Genomic DNA, 18,807 nt, shown 5'->3' on the forward strand with positions numbered 1-18,807 from the left:
CCTCCCAAAAAATCGACTTTTTGGCTATTTTTGAGCAAAACGAAAATCTTCGAACGACGATAACTCAGGAACCACAAATCTTAGAGAGTCGGTCTTAGAGTCAATTTTGAAGGAAATCCAATTTTAAAGGAGAATCCATTTCTGTGTTCAAAATTTAGATTAAAATATGTTTTCTACCTGTATTGCGCAATTGAAAACTTTAAATGGCCGTATCTCAAAACAGCCCTATTTATTTTTTGAATTCTCACCATCGTATTCCCCGTCCGATTTTACATAAGAATCACTTATCGACAGAAAGGAATATGTTTCGTTCCAGAGATATCGAATTTTAAAGTTTTGAGTATTTGAGATTAGCTACACTCGCCGCCTCTGCTAGAAGCACTCAGGCGCGATGATGAATAATTACTACCTGGTGTTCTGTAAGATGAATCATGTTTATAATTTTATACGATTTTGAGATGATCAATACCTTGAACAACCTATTTTTTGTTTAAGGAATATTTATTGGGTAATTTTCAATGCACTGTTTTTCCTGATCACAGAGTCATTGAACCATATTAAGTAAAATTTGAACTTTGAATATTTATTTGCAAATGCTACAGAGTTTTAACAATACAATTTTCAAAAAAATCATGTTTCTATTATTTTTATATTTTTCCTAATTCCTCATTTCTTCCCATTTTATCAAATTATTTCTTTTATTTGAAGTGAGAACAAATGTAGAGCTGGCTGTGGTAGATGAAATAACTCTGTGCGGTAGCAAAATATTGCCATTCAGCAATAACTTCAAAAAATCTGCCTTACGGTTTGAGAGGTTGATCATATTAAACCGATTTTTATATTGTGAGCCAGTTTCATCTGAATAATTGACAGCAGCTTTATCGTCTTTCAAGATTTCTAAATGATTGACAAACAAAAATAAAGAATATTGTTCGGACGGTGTCGAAATCAACACAACTGAATTTGATCTTAATCAGTTAATAAATCAGATTAATCTTTGTGATTTACTTACATTTTTCAGTTTTATACTTTCCGGAAATCCTCTTGCTTAATCATGCTTCACGAGAGTATAATCATGTTAATTCATAATTTTTAACACTATAATGTATCGTACACTTTTTCTTAAGTGTTTCTTACAAGATTAATTGCAATTTCCTGCTAGCTCTGCAGGAATTCCATTCATGGGCTATCGATTGGGCTAGCACACAAATTCATTGTATACTTTTTTTAAATTTAAGATTATACAGCAGTTTCCTACAGTGGTGTACATTCAATATTTGCCTATTTTGTTAATGATTATTTGGGATGAAATCTTATTTCAATAAAAACAGGTAACAGTTATAGATCAGCGCGCCCGAGTGCATCTAGCAGAGGCGGCGAGTGTAGCAGATGTAGGTAATCTCAAATACTCAAAACTTTAAAATTCGATATCTCTGGAACGAAAAATATTCCTTTCTGTCGATAAGTGATTCTTATGTAAAATCGGACGGGGAATACGATGGCGAGGTCAAATTCAAAAAATAAATAGGGCTGTTTTGAGATACGACCATTTAAAGTTTTCAATTGCGCAATACAGGTAGAAAACATATTTTAATCTAAATTTTGATCACAGAAATGGATTCTACGTCCAATTTCCTTCAAAATTGAGTCTAAGACCGACCCTCTAAGATGTGTGGTTCCTGAGTTATAGTCGTTTGAAGATAGTGGTTTTGCTCAAAAATCGCCAAAAAGTCGATTTTTTGGGAGGGTACAAAAATGGAGGGGGTGGTCCGATTTGGATGAAATTCGGGATTTTTGCATGTTTTTATAGTCTCATCAGCTCTGCCAAATTTGAGCAGAATCGGAGATGGTAATTTTCAAATTTGCATTTTTTCTTGCACACTTCAGGTGGAATGACCCATAATAAATTAAAATATTTGTCAATGTATGAAATGCACAAAAAAAATTGTTGAGAACAGTTTTGCAAACAGGCATTCCTGAATTAATTAAGTTTTGCATCGACGATTAATAAATTAATATCCAATTAAAAAGTTATCTGGTTAACTTCAATTGGCTTAACGCATAAATCGAATACCTGAATTTAATTGTGCACTATAGCTTTAACGTTAGGAAACAAAACCTCTAGCCAGTAAGCATTATAATTTTTTGAAGTATTCTTGAAAGTATCATATATTTATTTTTGTAAAATTAACATTTATTTACAATTTAACTGCAAAAGTATTCGAAAAATGTTTTTGCAGGTCCTGAACGCGTAAACTTAAATAACCACCGGACCATCCTGCACCAACACGAAACAGGAAAAGCGTTTTCCCAACTCGATGAATATTTTAAGCTGCTGCAGGTCGCAGACATGAAGTGGGCATTTCTCATTGGAAAGAATAAACCAGAAACTCAACGCAGCCGTACGGAACGTTTTTTTTTTCGCCTCTACGCAGTAAAACTGACAACCAATAATGAACACGAAAGTGGCCCATCATTTATGCAGATTACTCGTTGGTGAGTTTCTGGTGGTTGGTTCCGCTTCAAAGGACAATCGTTTTGCTCCGGAGACGCAAGTGGCCTTATTTCAGCGTGTCGTCCTGTTACAGTAAATAAAAAGTGAAAATTTATAAAAAAATGTATTAAAAGCAATTCGATGCCTAGTAGGGATTCAGCTGACTTTTCGACTCATCAAACTTGGTATTGTAAAAAAATTACCGACAAAAATTCAACTTAATTGTAAGGAACATTAACACATGTTACCTGGTTTTCGAAAAATCCTTTAACGAGCCACTTCTACCATAATTTTCTACGCTTGGAATGTAAATTTGTGATTCATCGAATTGAGCTTTCCACGTGTGTGGGTAGGACCAAACGAGGGAAAAGTGGCATATGTAAATTGTGTGACATTTTACAAGCTATACTGGCTGTGTCGTTGTCACTGAACACTGTGGAACGTTTCCAATTCAGCACTGCGCCTACGAGCCCCAAGGGGGTCTTACATGCGATAAATGTAACTATTCTAGTGCTTATAAGCTGTAGAAGAAGCCGCAGTTGGCTAGTAAAGCGATGGAAAGCTTACATTCAATGTGACCTTGGATCCCATCAAATTCGCAGCAGCCCTATTTTTAGCTCATAAAAATATATAACTTATGTAAATTGTAAACTCAATTGGAAACATGTTTTTTGCCTCCAAGTCTAGTTAAGAACTGACCGCAAAAAATACCAAACGAAAAATTGATCAACAATCAGGAAGTTTAGTGTGGTGAAGAACCTTACCTCAACGTAACCGGTTCGTCCTCACGTGGAACATGACTCCGGCCAAGCGTGATCATTTCGCCCAGCACGTCCAGTATCTCGGTCCGGTTGAACTCGCCAATTACGGAAGAATTGTACTCCGTGGACCACGGATATCGCAGGATCGTGGCCTGGGTACAGTTGACCAACCGTTCCAGCTCAACTGTATCACTCATCGTGCTTGACTGAATTACACTATTTTTTTCTCCTCAAACTAATCACTTCCGGCTTTCACCGGTCACACTGTTACACACCAACACATGTAGAAATAACGTGGCAAATCTTGTTTCTTCTGTTTATTTTTCCGGCCACTTGTTGACAATCGGTGTTTCTCCCAGGAGTGCCAACAATAGAATGGATAGATGACTACCAGATTGGCAGCTATAAATACACAAACACTCTCACATACACAACAATATATTTCCACCAGAGACGAACGGAGGTCCTGGCTACTGATTTCCGGTGGAACCAGCGACGCTGAAGTATGATTGATTCAAGCCGGTTGATTTTTCTTCCTCGCACAGTCTCTCAGGGTATCGACTGCGAGGACAGGAAATGGTAGCAGATTTTTTTTTCCTCGTGTGTAGATCCACTTACAGCGACAAAGCCACAGCTCGAGTGTGTTGTATTCAGGAACAACACACAAATGCTCACGCTTACACACACATACACACAGCTAAATGACTGTTGGTGAACCAGGACGATCCATGGCCTTGCACTTGGAGCGATTCCGATAAGCCTGCGAAGGGAAAAGCGGAAAAATGGCAATTTGTCAACATAAGTGGATTACATTAATGATAAGCTAAGCGAACTACCTGCCCTGTAGTTTCACGAGGAAAAGGATTATATTTTGAAATCATTTTCCACAAATAATTGAATTACAAGCAGATCACCTTTTCGCAATATCTATTGAAAGCTCTTCCATGTAACAAGGCTAACTTCAAGGTTAGACAAATTTTTTAAAATTTTGAAATTCGTCATGATGGTTGCAACTTGAAATGCAGTCCTTTTAATTTTTTCACTGATTAACCCTACTCCAACGAAACAAGTAAAGCAGGGGTGACCAAAGTATGGCCCACGAGGTGATTTTTTGTGGCCCGCGGACCTTTTTTGAAAGATCATGTAAAATGGCCCTTTGACCCAACTGTTAGTTGATTTTATAATTCTTTAAAATTTAGTTTTAGTTTAAGGTGAAGCCGTTGATCATTTTCGAAGAAATTTGATCATCACTATAAAATATTCTGTATTAAATTCAATTTAACGAATTTCAGCACCAAAATGAATCAGCATGTGCCGGTTGTTGCCTTCTTGAAGCCACTGAAGGAATTTTTGATCTAAATCAATTGTGCTTAAAAATTTATATAATTTTGTGGTACAGTCATTGACGTCCTAGTTGGCAATCATTGATTAATGACGATTTCCATAACTTTACAAGGAATGGGATAATCATTACCAAAAGGAATCAGCATGTGTAGGGCACTATTCTAAACAACTTGTTGAAGGAATTTTGTCAAAATATTGAAAGCGACGCAAAAATTATATCTTTGAACGAAAAATCATGACAATGATGGAAGTCTTCACGTTAAGCATTTCCATGCTTTTATCCGAAAGTTTGAATGTGATTGAAAATTGTTATTTCATCAAAATTTTCATCAAAGATTTTTGGAAATGAGTTATAAAACATTCAAATTTGACTAAAGTAGGAAACTGTAAAAATAGCAAAAACAGGTATTCCATAGTAATCTCTCAGGGGCTGGGTCAAAAACTTATTTTGCACTTAGAAAATTTTCACCTCGGGATACGAACTCATGAAATTAGGATTAATGGAAATGAAATGGACTAATTGATTAAAGTCTTATTCAGGCAGAAAATATTTATTTTTTATTGAAATCAGAGGAATACTTGTTGAAAAATCTTTTTGCAACGATTTATCATTATATTATACCTTGTTTAAAAATAAAATTATACATTTTATACAAACCCCTTCTTAAAATATTTTATTTCAGATTTCAATGTTTATTGAGGTACCGTCAGTGGGGGTGACATTGGGTCTGGGGGGTGAGATTGAGTCAAAGTGATTTTTACGGATTTTACCATTTCTAAGGTTATTCTCAATGAAACTGAATTCTGTTAAAGGGGTTGTGTGTCCCCTACACCCCCCTCTTAAGATGACTCCGCTGAAAAAATCTCGTTCCTAGAACAAATCCTGTTATTTTGGCAGATGTCTAAAGTTGGGGTACATTTTTGGCCAAAAATGACCTCTCGAAAAATCATTTGTCTAATATTTTTGTTAGAATTGCTCGAAAACTACCCAAATGTTTGAAAATCTCCACTTCAAACATTGTAGCGTGTCAATACGATTCCCTCGAACAAGAAACGCTGTTGGATGACTTGTTTTTACCATATCGTTGTATTTGAGCATCATTTTATCTTCATTTGACCCAATGTCACCTCCTCAAAGGGGTGAGATTGGGTCAATTCTCAAACTATTGGCATTTAAGGTAGTGTTCATCAAAATCCACCATATTTTGGGAAAATAATAGTAAACTATCTAAAAACAAAACAACGTTGAAAGATTTTTGATGTTATTTAAATTGTTTTTGTTATTAAGAAATTTCGAGAGGTGTATCGTTTTTTGACCCATAGTCACCCCCACTGACGGTATGCCAATTGCAATGCAAATCTTATGGATATTTTGTGTTGGCCATTTTTTGGTTTTATTGATTTTAATAAATTTAAACCAATTGATTCGAAGCTTTTTTGAACAAAACTTCTGTAAAAATATCATTTTTTTGTCCTCGAAAATATTGTAAAACACATAAAATTAAAAAAATCTGCTGTTGAATCACGGGTTAGTTTTCATAAGGTTCTAAGCGCGAAGTGTAAAGCCGTTTTCGATCGATTCTCGATCAATTTACGAATTATCAAATTCAATAATATTTTGAGTTGTTCATCTGCACGTCCTTTTAATGCTCTTTACTGAAAAATGTGAAATTTTGATTTGTTTTGAACAAAAAAAAAACAATTAAGTGTCGGACGCCATGACGGTTATTAAAACGTAATTTTTCACATTTGGCCCGCAAGCTCATGTGAGTTCTAAATTTGGCCCGCCATTCAAAAACTTTGAGCACCCCTGAAGTAGAGGATCCCGAAAAATCCGAATCCGAAACTCAGCTCCGGACAAAACCTGTACATTAAAAAAAAGCTAAAAACATCAAAAGTTATGATTTTTTTATTTCAAAAATTGGCTCTAGCCCTCTTAGTCATTTTAGAAGAGGGAGGGGGAATGGGTGCGAGGAGTTGAAATATAATTGTTCACGGATGACCACTAAACTGCCGTTTAACGGCGATATAATGTATACGCCATTTTGAGCATTTTCAATTTTATTGTACAGTCTGATAAAGAATCTTAAAAACTACCTCCTGACGAAAGAATTTTTCAAAAAAACTGCTCTGGGGCCCATTTTATTAAGCAAACAAACAATGATGTATACGCCAATTTTACTCACCATGATGTATTTTCACATTGAGAATTGATAGAAGTCAAATTCAATACTGGTTGAATGTTGATTTGAGGTTTTGGGACCAAATCTAGACTGGCCAATATTTTATTACATTATTCAATTTAATTCTTAAGGGGACGTCCATTAGGCGTCATCCATAAAGTACGTCACGTTCTGAGGGAAGAGGGGGGTTTTGAGCAAGCGTGACATTGCGTGTTAAAAGCATAGGGAAATCGTGACAAAGGGGGTGGAGTAAAATTTGGCTGATTTTAATGTGACGTACTTAATGGATGACACCTTATCCACATCCACGTAGACACTTTTTTGAAAATTCTAGACCAACCCACCTCCCTTGCGGCCAATTGTTCATGCAGAAAATGTGTTTATAGAGAGTAGACAATCGCTAAGGGAGCGTAATTTTATTACGTAACGCAAAAAATTTGATTTTTAGACCCCCTGACCCTCGTAACAAAATGTCCATACAAATTACAAATTAAAAATGTTGTATAGTGCGTAACATGGCCTCCGACCCCCCTCTCCCACACTGCGTTACGTAATAAAAGAACGCTCCCTTAATACCCCCAACCCCCTTAAAGTATCCACGTCTACAATGCATTAAGGGATCCGCTCAGCTGTCAAAAAAGCTGGCATAAAAAATATCGAGAAATTAAAAGTGAGAGTGTGTGCAACATGCAGTTAAACTTTCTGTGAAGTTGCTGTGAAGATTACCATGGCACTTTGAAAAGTTTAACTCCATGTTGCACGCACACATTCTCACTTTTTATTTCTCGATAGCCTGCTTTGATCGAGCAATGTATACATACATCATTGGGAAGGAAAAGTAGTTATTTTTTATTGCTATTTTTTCAGCCAAATCGTGCTTTCTATTTCATTAGGGCACAAAACTTTTGTATAAACAAGAGTGTATCCCTCTCACACCTTATGCAAACTGTCATTCAAGTGAAAGAGATACACTATTGTTTACAAAAGCTTTGTGTCCTTTTGAAATGTTAGGCTCCAAATGATGTTTGTGGTTTAAAATCGTAAAGAATAGGCAAAAACAAGAAATTCTGTAGGGGCCCAATTTTAATTATACTTTTTAACAGATTCTACAGAGCAGACCTTAAATTAGTCATTTTAAATTGAAAAAATGAACAAAAACAGAAAATCGTGTCTACAGCAAATTCACCTCAATGGCGTATATATCATATCGCCGTAAAACGGCAGTAAAGTGACAGTAAACGGGAATTTTTTGGGAAATCAAAATCATGGTGACACTACTTTTTCCGATTCCTTACGTAATATTTAGTGTATATTTGCTATATTTTATCCAACTCTGTTAAGATCGTTAAGATTCAGAGGTGCTGTTAGGCGCTGAATTTTATAGGAGAAAAATCCCAAAAATGAATGTAATAACACTTTCCTTCATAATTTTCATTCAAAAAACTTAAAAAATTTAATAGAAATTTAAGTGCAATCAGCTGAAATCAATTTAAAATGCATTCTCCTGCGTTCAGAATCATTTTCAGCATATTTGGGTTGATTTCAAAATCTTTTGAATTTTTGAAAATTTCCATCTTTAGCTGGGTGATGAATAGAGAGAATGCGTAACGTGATTTTCGAATGATCCCACTTTGTTTTTCTCTACAAAGTAGGAGGCTGTTCAAGCACAAGCATGACTTTTTACTTACTGGTAAATTAGCTATTTTATAATCAGTAGTATGTGTTTTATTTTGTCTAGTATTTTGACATTTTTTGCAGGAAAACTGTCGCGTTTCGATTGGTTAGAAGAGATTGTTCTTTTTTACGGGTGACGAAGAACTGCGGCTAGAGTGTCATTCTGCGATGTTACAGATAAATTTCCTGGCTGATTTTGAAATCCTGCAGCTCTTCCTGGTCCAGCAAATAAAACATCGCTAATTCTTGCGAAGCTGATCCAACAACCCGAGACGATTTTCGCTAAACCAGGTTTTCAAAAGGAATCGAACAAAAAAGACAGCTTCTGGATGGATACAACCGCATGGACTCCATAAAAAACATCCATTCGTGATTATAAAAGAAAATACGATCTCGCCTTCAACTTTCTTAAAATTTCTTGACTTCAACTCCAGGTTCTCATTTTTCATTCATGCAAAAAAAAACAATTTTTAATGATCGATAACAATGTACTCTTCCATTGGCGAACAGTAAATTGGTTCCACTTTGACAGTTCAAAATTGAGGCCGTTTTGCGAACCACTATTCAGCACCCAGATCTTTAGTATCGCAAAATGTTTTTTTTCGTTGAAATTTTGTTTTCGTCAAATCTTACATTTTTTAAGACTAACGATTGCAAAACAACTTAACTAGTGTAAAATGCATTTTAAAACACTTTTTGCATCCAAATGTCGAGAAAATGGCTTGTTATTTCAAGTTTTATATTTTTTGTCACTTTTCAGTCTAAATGGAGCTAAAATAACATTAGAAAACTGGTAATTTTAAACTATCCAGTTTTACACCTTCCAAATTTAAACATTTTTTACTGTGTATATCTCATTATCGGTTATGAGATTACTGTGATCTTCCCTATCACAATATTTACCTTATCGTCATAATTAGATCCAACTGTTACCAAACAGCTTCTGGGCTTTTGGCAGAGTTATTCCTTCTCCCGGCTTGCTCATTTTTTTTTTTTTTTTTTTGAAGAGAAGCAAAAAAACTAAAAATCTACGCCCCCATCCGACATTGCCGGAAGGCCCCAACAACACTTTGTTCGGGCGAGCTTTTCATTTGGCCAAGTGAGCACGAAGCAAACAAATTATGTAGCTTTGTCGAGGCGTCAGCGCTTTTTTTTTTTTTGAACAAATTTGTTTTATTGTGTTTGAGAAAAAGTTTGTGTGGCTTGTTTTTTTTTTTTGTAAATTTTGGGGCGCGAATACAATGCAACAAAAAGCATAACTTTAAAGCACTGTTGAATTTATAAATCTAAAATTTTCTGAAAATTGCAGAAATCATAAAAATAAATAGTATGAAACTTGTTACCCTAGTTTGACTTCACAATGCTGATTCTATGATGTTCATTATCCTTGTCAGTTCATCCTTCCCACTTAAAGTGTACCTTTCGAGCAACTTAACATAGTGGAAAATTCACTATTTTTTCTAACCGTTTCCAGAAGCATCTCTGTGAATTGTTTACCCAGTTCCGCAGTCGTTTCCGCTACTCTATGGAAAGCAAAATTTCTTTGAAATACAAGCATCCTTGTTGGTGGCACAATTTGTGATGCAACTTGTACAAGATTTCCTCGTTCCGCTACAGAAAAAAAACCCGGGTCATCATGTTTCCTGCTCTTCATTTGCTGTGCTACGCTTTTCCGTACTGTCAGGGTTGGTAGAAGAATCCAAGGTAGGAAATCTTATTAAATCCCAGCTCGGAAAATGACCCAAGGGCAAACAGGAAAACTTGGCCAAGTTTTCGGCTCCATTTCCTAAGATGTCTTACGAAATTTGATTCAAACGAACTTTTCCGGTGTTATTTGACCCAATTAGCAGCAAATCAAAGTATTTTTCAATCGTCACAGTTTCACATTGGATGCAGAGCGTTATAAAATGTCACATAACCTTTCGATAACCAAAATCTCTATCAATATTTTTCCCCAAAGCCAACACCATAAGAAAGAAAAATTGAAGTCTGATATCCGATAGACAATTTTCATTTCACAAATTGAGTGGATTTCCTATGGGAGTGACTGTGAAAATAGAGATTATCAAAATGTATCATAAAAAATAATTATCTTAAGCAAAATCTAATATTTTGATCGCAAATTTGTTGGTTAGAAAAAATTAACTAACTTACTCCAAAAAAGAGTATTTTACAGTCAAATTCCCATCCCTACAGCACAAAGGATTAAGTTTCTCCAAGCCCCAAAGCTTTTAGTAAAATAAGATCGAAAGGAAGCGATTTGAAATTGGAAGTGATGACGACGACGACATCCTCATGGAAGAACTTTGCACTTCACTCCCGGGGGGGTGGGCATCCAACTGGCATCCTTCGCTAAATCACTTTCTTCCCTATGCATTTTAAAGTTTTCTGGGTAAATAGGGGGAAGACTACTCTCTAGCCGGGATGACGAATTGACTTGCGGGAGCGAGTTTGGATTTGCAGAAGACGTTTAATCGAAGATTTTTTAATATTTTTAACGCTAGAGATGGGACAGAAGCTGCTCGATCGAAGTGACTTTTGATATCTAGGATTGCAAAGTTTAATTGAAAATAGAGTAAGGTGAATATGAAATGCTCTCCAAACATAATTTAAAATGTGTCGTCGCATTTTGAGAATCATGTGTAAAAAGGTTAACCCAAAAAAATCTTTAATAATTGTCGAACTATTTTTCAACTATTAAATTTGCCTTGTTTAATACTAGTAATAATAAATTGAAAAAAAAATTTAAGTAAGAATGTGTGAGTTAGAGGTGGGCAAAAAAAGAGCGAGCCGCTCAAAGAGCCGGTTCACTAAAAAGAGCGAAAGATCCGTGGCTCACAAAAAAAGAACCGCGGTTCTTTTTTAAACTTTCGTCTTTTGAAAAATCCGGCTCGAAATGGCATGAGTTTTGTTATAAATATAATTTATTGAACTTCAAAAAAAATAGTATTGAATTTGTCTTTGAGAATTGGGTACTAAAGCCCTGTGTCAATTTTTATGTACAACGGTAAAAAACACGATTAAAAACCATTTCTGATCTTTTCTTTTTCATTTTAACTCAAAAAATATTTTGACAAGACAACATTTTTTCGATGGATCAACTATGGTCCCCTTGGAACGAGCTGTCAAGTAGGAGCTTTTCTGTCAAGAAGGACCGCGAGGTTAATTTTTCAAAATTGATTTAAAAATCCATTTTAAACTCTTTGTGGTCGTACAAAGGGTCATTATACTCAGAAAAATAAGCTTTATCGCTGTAAACTATAATATCAGCAATCTAAGCTTCATTTTAGGACCCAATTGAAAATAAAATTTCAAATTTTTCAATGCTTATCGTGAAGACCAGGGTAGGTAAACCATCACCATCGCACTATCATTGATGCATATTTCGGTGCGTTCCTCGTCTCTTAAAATTTCTCTTCTCTTTCGCAGCCGAGTGATGGTCGGCTTGCTATCGCGAATATCGAAAGCCCATCACATCGACGAGAAATACCCTCTCGCTGGCTCCTATGGAACTATCGTTCCAACCGGAGAGGCACGCACACGAAATTGCTGTATACATACACTGGAGCTCACGCACACAAATGAACTCATTGCTACAGGGCTTACGGGCGAGAGAATTTAACGATTGCTCTTTCTCTTGCTTTTTGAGCGAGGGGACTGGCTGTGTGAGAGATTTTTTTTCGTCTATCGCATCGGTTTGTTCGTTGCTCGCTATTTCATCGGCGTCGTTTTCTCTTCGCTCTCTTGATGCAGTTTTGGGAGAACGCCGAAAATTTGATGATTTGAGCGAGGGACGATATCTAAAAGCCCTCGCCATCGGCGAGGAAACGAGAAAATACCATCCCTGGTGAAGACTTCCATCATTGTCATGATTTTTCGTTCAAAGATATAAATTTTGCGTCGCTTTCAATATTTTGACAAAATTCCTTCAACAAGTTGTTTAGAATAGTGCCCTACACATGCTGATTCCTTTTGGTAACGATTATCCCATTCCTTGTAAAGTTATGGAAATCGTTATTAATCAATGATTGCCAACTAGGACGTCAATGACTGTGCTACAAAATTATATAAATTTTGAAGCACAATTGATTTAGATCAAAAATTCCTTCAGTGGCTTCAAGATGGCAACAACCGGCACATGCTGATTCCTTTTGGTGCTGAAATTCGTTAAATTGAATTTAATACAGAATATTTTATAGTGATGATGAAATTTCTTCGAAAATGATCAACGGCTTCACCTTATGAAAATTAATTCCAAAGGTAAATGATTTATTAAACAATATGAAAAAAAAACTGTTGTACATTAAAGTATTACCGGAATACAAATTTGAGCATTTCAAATTGCATAATTTGTAAAATATTACCAAAAATTTACTGAATAATTTAGAGATTTAGGAAAAAAATCCTTTTAGCAATTACAGATATTATTGATTAAATCAGAATGTAGAAAAGAGTGCGCAGAATGTTTACTCCAAATAAAATATCAGCATTAGTTCAATTCTTGCAGAAATAACCGCAATTTTAAAATTAAAAGCAATTGTTCCAACATCCTAGATTTAAGTTTGGATGCTATTCAATAACTTGAATGTATAGGTTCGAGTAGAAATCTTGACCTGGAGACCGCCAAGACCTATGGTTTTAAAGGGCATCTTCTCGTTTTCAGTTTTAATTTGTTTTATCAAATAATTTATAAAAGTCCAATGTGAAATCTATATATATAAAAAATTTCGACGGTTTTGTTCGAACGCGAATCAGTTCAATACGGAGCGTCGGATCGAGGTGCTCTTTGTTGCGTTGGGTTCGTATAAGTCCAAGGAAGGTTCTTATGCCAAAAAGTGACAACTTTGGCCACTCTGGAACCGATTCCGGAAAATCTGCAGATTGTATGGGAAAAGTTGCGTAAAATCAAATTTTGATCATAGGAGGCTGAATAAAGAAAACAGTAAAACGTTAACAAACGAAAAAAGGAAAAGACGAAGTTTTTCGGGTAATGGCCTATCTACAATCACTTAACTTAGAAAATTTCACTTAGCTTAGGAGTTTGAACCAATGGAAATGAATCTGAGTTGATCTTAAGTCTTAAGTTGATTGTGGATGACGGCTGTAAGTTGTGTACATTTTCTAAGTTTTACTTTACTTAACTATTCTAAGCTAAGTGATTGTAGATAGGCCATAAGGCTTGTAACTTATAAAATCATACGATTTAGAAAACCCTTTTCATCAAAATTTTGAAAAAGAGCGAAAGAGCCGTTCAAAAGATCTTTTTAATGAGCGAACGAAAATGAGCGGCTCCTAAAAAAGAGCGGCTTTGCCCACCTCTAGTGTGAGTGTTACAAAAATATGCAATTAGTTGTGTGTAAGTTGATTTACTCAATCCGCATTTGTTTATATCGCGTCTTTTATGAAGTAATGTACCGTCATCAGGAGTGACACTGAGTCTGGGGGGTGACATTGGGTCTGAAATTTAAGAGATCGGATCAATCTCATATTTTGATTGATGCATTAATACATGGAAAGCTTCGGCTTATTCGTTTATGTTGTCTGCCACTTTGCTCAACAACACATAATAAAATAAAAAAAAAAAAACAGAGACATAATTTATTGAATCCTTTTCCGTTAATACCTCTGAGTTCATCACGTTTAGTACCTGCTTACTCTCAAAAATAGATCAAATTTCCACGAAAGTGGAACCGAGAGAGTCAAAATTTTCCAACCATCATCTTCTCTTCCCCGTAGGGTACATTTTACCTTGAGTGGAAATTCCGATGTCTTATCTGTCCCTAACCCATCTACGGTGAAGAGTACTTGATCAAAACATGCATGACCAGGACCACGTGTGCCCTATAAGCCTTTGTCTTGTACGAAGTTGTTCGTCAAAGATCAAAAGAGTTCCTACACCTAGGACAAAGTTTCAAACAAACAGGGACAACTTTTAAGAATATCGTTAACGTTTATCAGACAATGCCTTCAGGCAGACATGCATCCGCTCTAACTCCTCTTTTAGAAGAACTTGTTTGGCATTTCACGTAGAAGATACCCAGCATGTTGTGCCAGTGATTAGAATACGCTAATTACGCTTGTCTTTTAGGCTCCCGAAGACCCTGAGAGATTATTTTGAAACCCAACTGAGATATAGGTTAAGAACTCTTAATTGCACTCAAAGAGCTTTTAAGAAGTTCTTCTTGAGAGCTTAAGAGAACATTTACATGAAAATATAGCTAAAATCGGGTTTTCCAATGAACCAATGTTTTCTACACATTATTCAAGCCAAAAACAAGAGATTTTTACCTAGCAACAAGCATAACATTGCTTTAAACGAAAATGCCATCTAGAACAAGCTGAGTGCCTTTAAAAAGAGCTCATAGTGCCGATGCATGTCTGCCTTCAGGTTCCTCCTACCTTGTGTTATTCAATGCCTCGTGGAATGATGACATGTTTTTGGAGCTCACAAGTCAATGTTTCTGAAAGTTATAAAATAATAATATTTTCACATTTCAAATTTTCACAGTGCAGACAGTGCCATACAGAATGACGACGGCAGTGGTTCCGACTAAAGCCATGGTCCCACCTGTTTGTTTTTGGACAAGCTTACATATCCCTGCAAATATGTGTCCAACTGTTGAAACAAAACAACGTTCTAGGAAAGCTTCTCGATGTTTTCCCAAGTGTTGCAGATTTTCCTATGCTAATTTTAGCTGCAGCATCCCAACGGAGATTTCCTCCGCAATGCAAGTGCAGCGTAAATACAATCAACAAATATGTTTTTGTATACAAAATGCAAACCACCGACTGTCATCGGCCGCCATAATGGCGTATTTTTATGGCAACTTATGACAGCAGTTAATTGGTTTCGCATTTGAACTCTAGCAAGATAATGAACCTCCAGAGAGTACACAATCCATTACAACTTGTTCTCGGAACGCTGACTTACATAACTAGTTGCCCGCATCGTATCGGAACTGCAAAACTGCGTTGGCGTAGTCAACAATTCCATAGGCATGTTTACCTGCAATACACGACTTTTCGCTTGGCTTGTGCGGGTTTAAAAGAAAACTGACAACACAAAAGGTGTACAACGTGGTACCGTGTCTCGCAGGGAATTGCTTAGACTTTTTCCCAAGATTTTCCCTTGTCTGTGGGAAACTTTTGAAAACTGTCACCACTTGGAAAGCCAATGGGCAAACGAGCTCTACGTGACTCGATTTGGAGTTGAATAGTTGTTTTTTTATTTTTTATTCTCTTACGATAACGACTATTATGACATACCATTTTTATTGTATTATTTGAGAACTAGCAGGCGCCAACACATAATTGTCACAAGTATGAATACACGGAAATACTATTTGAGGAAAATCCAACAAACGATAGTTTAATTTTCATCCTGACTGTTTGTCAAACTTAACTAAAAATTTTGTCTAGATGAAAATTACCCACAAATTCTCGCTGTCATTCTTGCTATAAAATTATCAACGACATAATCTTCGCCGTCTTAATCACACGAGACAAGCAAAGTTTTGCTGGTGGCAATGTTTGAGCTTCTATAATGGTAAGCTATCATAAACTTTCTATTTGTCTCAACTTGTGAGCTGTGCAATGATGGGGGCGACGACGGAAACAGATACCATCCACACCAGATATGTACCCAAGTACGATCTTGTTGTTTGCCAACATAACGAGAATAAGTGCCGTGCAAATAAACTTTTCAACGCACTCACTATACTAGAAGCTGCTTAATATTTCTAGGGAGATTTGCCCTACTTTTAACATTCTGTAGATCTAAAATTTGAGAAATAAAAACAGTACTTTTCGCATGCATTAATTATAACTTGCGAAATTTTATTTTACGAAGTTTTCTATTTTGAGCGTACTGAACAGAGTACATTCTCCATTTGATATATTTTCATTGGCTGCTTCAGGCAAACTTGTTTAGTTTTTAAAAAGCTTGTGCAATATATTTTATTCAAATTTATTCATCAAGTTTGTATAATATATAATATTTTAACTGAATCAGCTTGAAAACCTAAAACATTTTTTGCCCCTATTTTGGGCGTAATGCTCTTTGAATTCGGCTTTCAACGTGCCTTCATTACACCAAACTTCTGATTGGCTGGAATCTTGAAGCGTTGATGCTTTTTAGACGTACAGTTCAGTCCCAAACAGGCTAAATCGTGGCTAAGCAATTGTCAAGAAAAGGTGAGGGGAAGCAAAAACACTGAGGTCCCCAGAAACACGTGAACTTTTATTTTTCCTAGTGCGTCCATCCCGGGAATTCCCGGGATTTTCCCTAAACCGGGAATTCCCGAATCCCGGGATTTTTTTATATCTTGTCCCGGGAATTTCCGAAATTGAAAAAAAAAAACAATTTTTGGTCTAAAAACTCAGATTTGGTTGTGGAAATAGAAGAACAGTTGAATACTTAGAAATCGATAAGAATTTTAAAAGCATTGGCAAATTGGTGTTTGGCATATTATATCAACATTTATTTGGCTTATAAGGGTAAATTATTAAAATTTAATTTATGGATCCGCAAGTGCCTAACGCTTTAAATATTTTCTACTTAATTTTATTTAATTTTATTTTCAAATTTAATGCTCTAATCCAGACTGCAGTCCCGATTTCCTTCAGTTGGCGGTAGTGACTTAAAGATAATTTGAAAATATGTTTTATATAAAACTGCCTTGGAAACATTTCCATGTTGAGCAATTCTCTACGAAATCGGTCTATTTTTTAGAATTTTAATTTTTGTATTTTTTAATCCGACTGAAACTTTTTTGAAGCCATTTTGTATCATTAGTTTGTCTATATAATTTTCCATACAAATTTGGCAGCTGTCCATACAAAAACGATGTATGAATATCTTTTGAAGGATTTTTTTGATCGATTTGGTGTCTTCGGCAAAGTTGTAGGTATGGATATGGACTACACTGAAAAAAATAATACACGGTAAAAAAATTAGTAAGTTTTTGTTTAACTTAGAGCGTCCAATTTCCCGTCTCGGGAAAAAAATTCCCGGGATTTCTCGAAAAAAAATATTTCCCGTTTCCCGGGAAATTTGTAAATTTCCCGGGAATTCCTGAAATCAAGAGAAAGTATACATTTCTTAAAGTTTTTGAACTTTTTTTTGAAAATGCTCTGAAAAATTAATAATCTAATCTAATCTAATCTAATCTAACCCTAGCGCAGCCAGTCTTTTGAGGGCATCCTGGAAAATGCCTTAGGTTGATTAACGCCTAGCATCCTCTTGTCAATATTAACAATTGCAGTGCCCCAATGCAATAAATGCTCTGAAAAATTAATAAATGAACAAACTTAACATGATTTTGTTAAATTAAATGTATTGTTTGGTTTATATATAATTAATGAGATTATCAGAAATTATGACATCAGAATTATTTCTGATAATACTTATTTTTAAGGCAACTGGGAATAGATCTTGTTTAATGAGTATTAAATTATTTCAAATTAAATTATTATTAATTTTCAACAGATTGATGTAATTTAATCAAAACAATATTAACTCTTTAACTCCAAATTAAAATTGAGATTTTTTTTACGTTTTTGTTTACCATGATCAAATGAGATGAAAATCTAATTTGTGCAAAAAGAATTAATTCAATTGGTTGAATACCTAGTACTAAAGAAATTACAATTTGAAGTAAAAGAATTATGAAGCACTGGAGCAACTACAGGTGTTAGAGGGTTAAATGTGAAAAATAGAAGACTTTTAGTGGATTGATGTTAGTTTATCGTGTAATTTAAATTATGCAACATGATAATAAAAAAAATCATTGATAAATTACTTTCTATTGTATGTTCTCAAAAAATGCAAGAATATATTCAAAGTTTGCTCAAATATTTGAAAACATTAGGTTGTGTGGAGTAAAACCAACACTAAAAAGCTTTACCATTTGTTCAAGAGCTGAAACCAGTATTTGTCATGAAAAAGCATAATTTCTGCATGTTTGTTCTCATTTCAATAAACTGGTCACAGAGGCATGTTTAAAATTTCTCATCAAAAAATACCAAAGTACATTTTCTTGTAGTTGAATGATTTTTTACATGCAGTGAAGCTGTTAATTGATCTTCACACTTATTTAAACCATTAATGTTGATGTCCTATACAATTTTGTTGCTTAATATTAATTAATACCAAGACCATAACAATTTTCAATATTTCCCGGGAAATTGGCTGAAAACTTCCCGTTTCCCGGGAAATTTGTTACCCCGGGAAATTGGACGCTCTAACTTTAACTTTTTGTCACTAAAACTGGATTTGCAAAAAAAACACTATTTAACTTTTTTTTTATATGTTTTAGAGGACATCGAATGCCAACTTTTCAGAAATTTCCAG

General features: G+C 35.2%; 1 protein-coding gene across 1 annotated transcript in view; it reads right to left on the minus strand.

Annotated features, from left to right (window-relative positions):
* LOC120432493 (tachykinin-like peptides receptor 86C) overlaps positions 1-18,807 on the minus strand; it is a 173,948-nt gene that overhangs the window by 141,914 nt on the left and 13,227 nt on the right. Inside the window, exon 2 of the mRNA XM_039597707.2 lies at positions 3,259-4,015. Coding sequence (XP_039453641.1) covers positions 3,259-3,452 — 194 coding nt within the window. The 5' untranslated portion in view covers positions 3,453-4,015. The remainder of the gene's footprint in view (positions 1-3,258; positions 4,016-18,807) is intronic.

The sequence above is a fragment of the Culex pipiens genome, chromosome 1 (genome assembly GCF_016801865.2).
Source record: "Culex pipiens pallens isolate TS chromosome 1, TS_CPP_V2, whole genome shotgun sequence".
Taxonomy (NCBI): domain Eukaryota; kingdom Metazoa; phylum Arthropoda; class Insecta; order Diptera; family Culicidae; genus Culex; species Culex pipiens.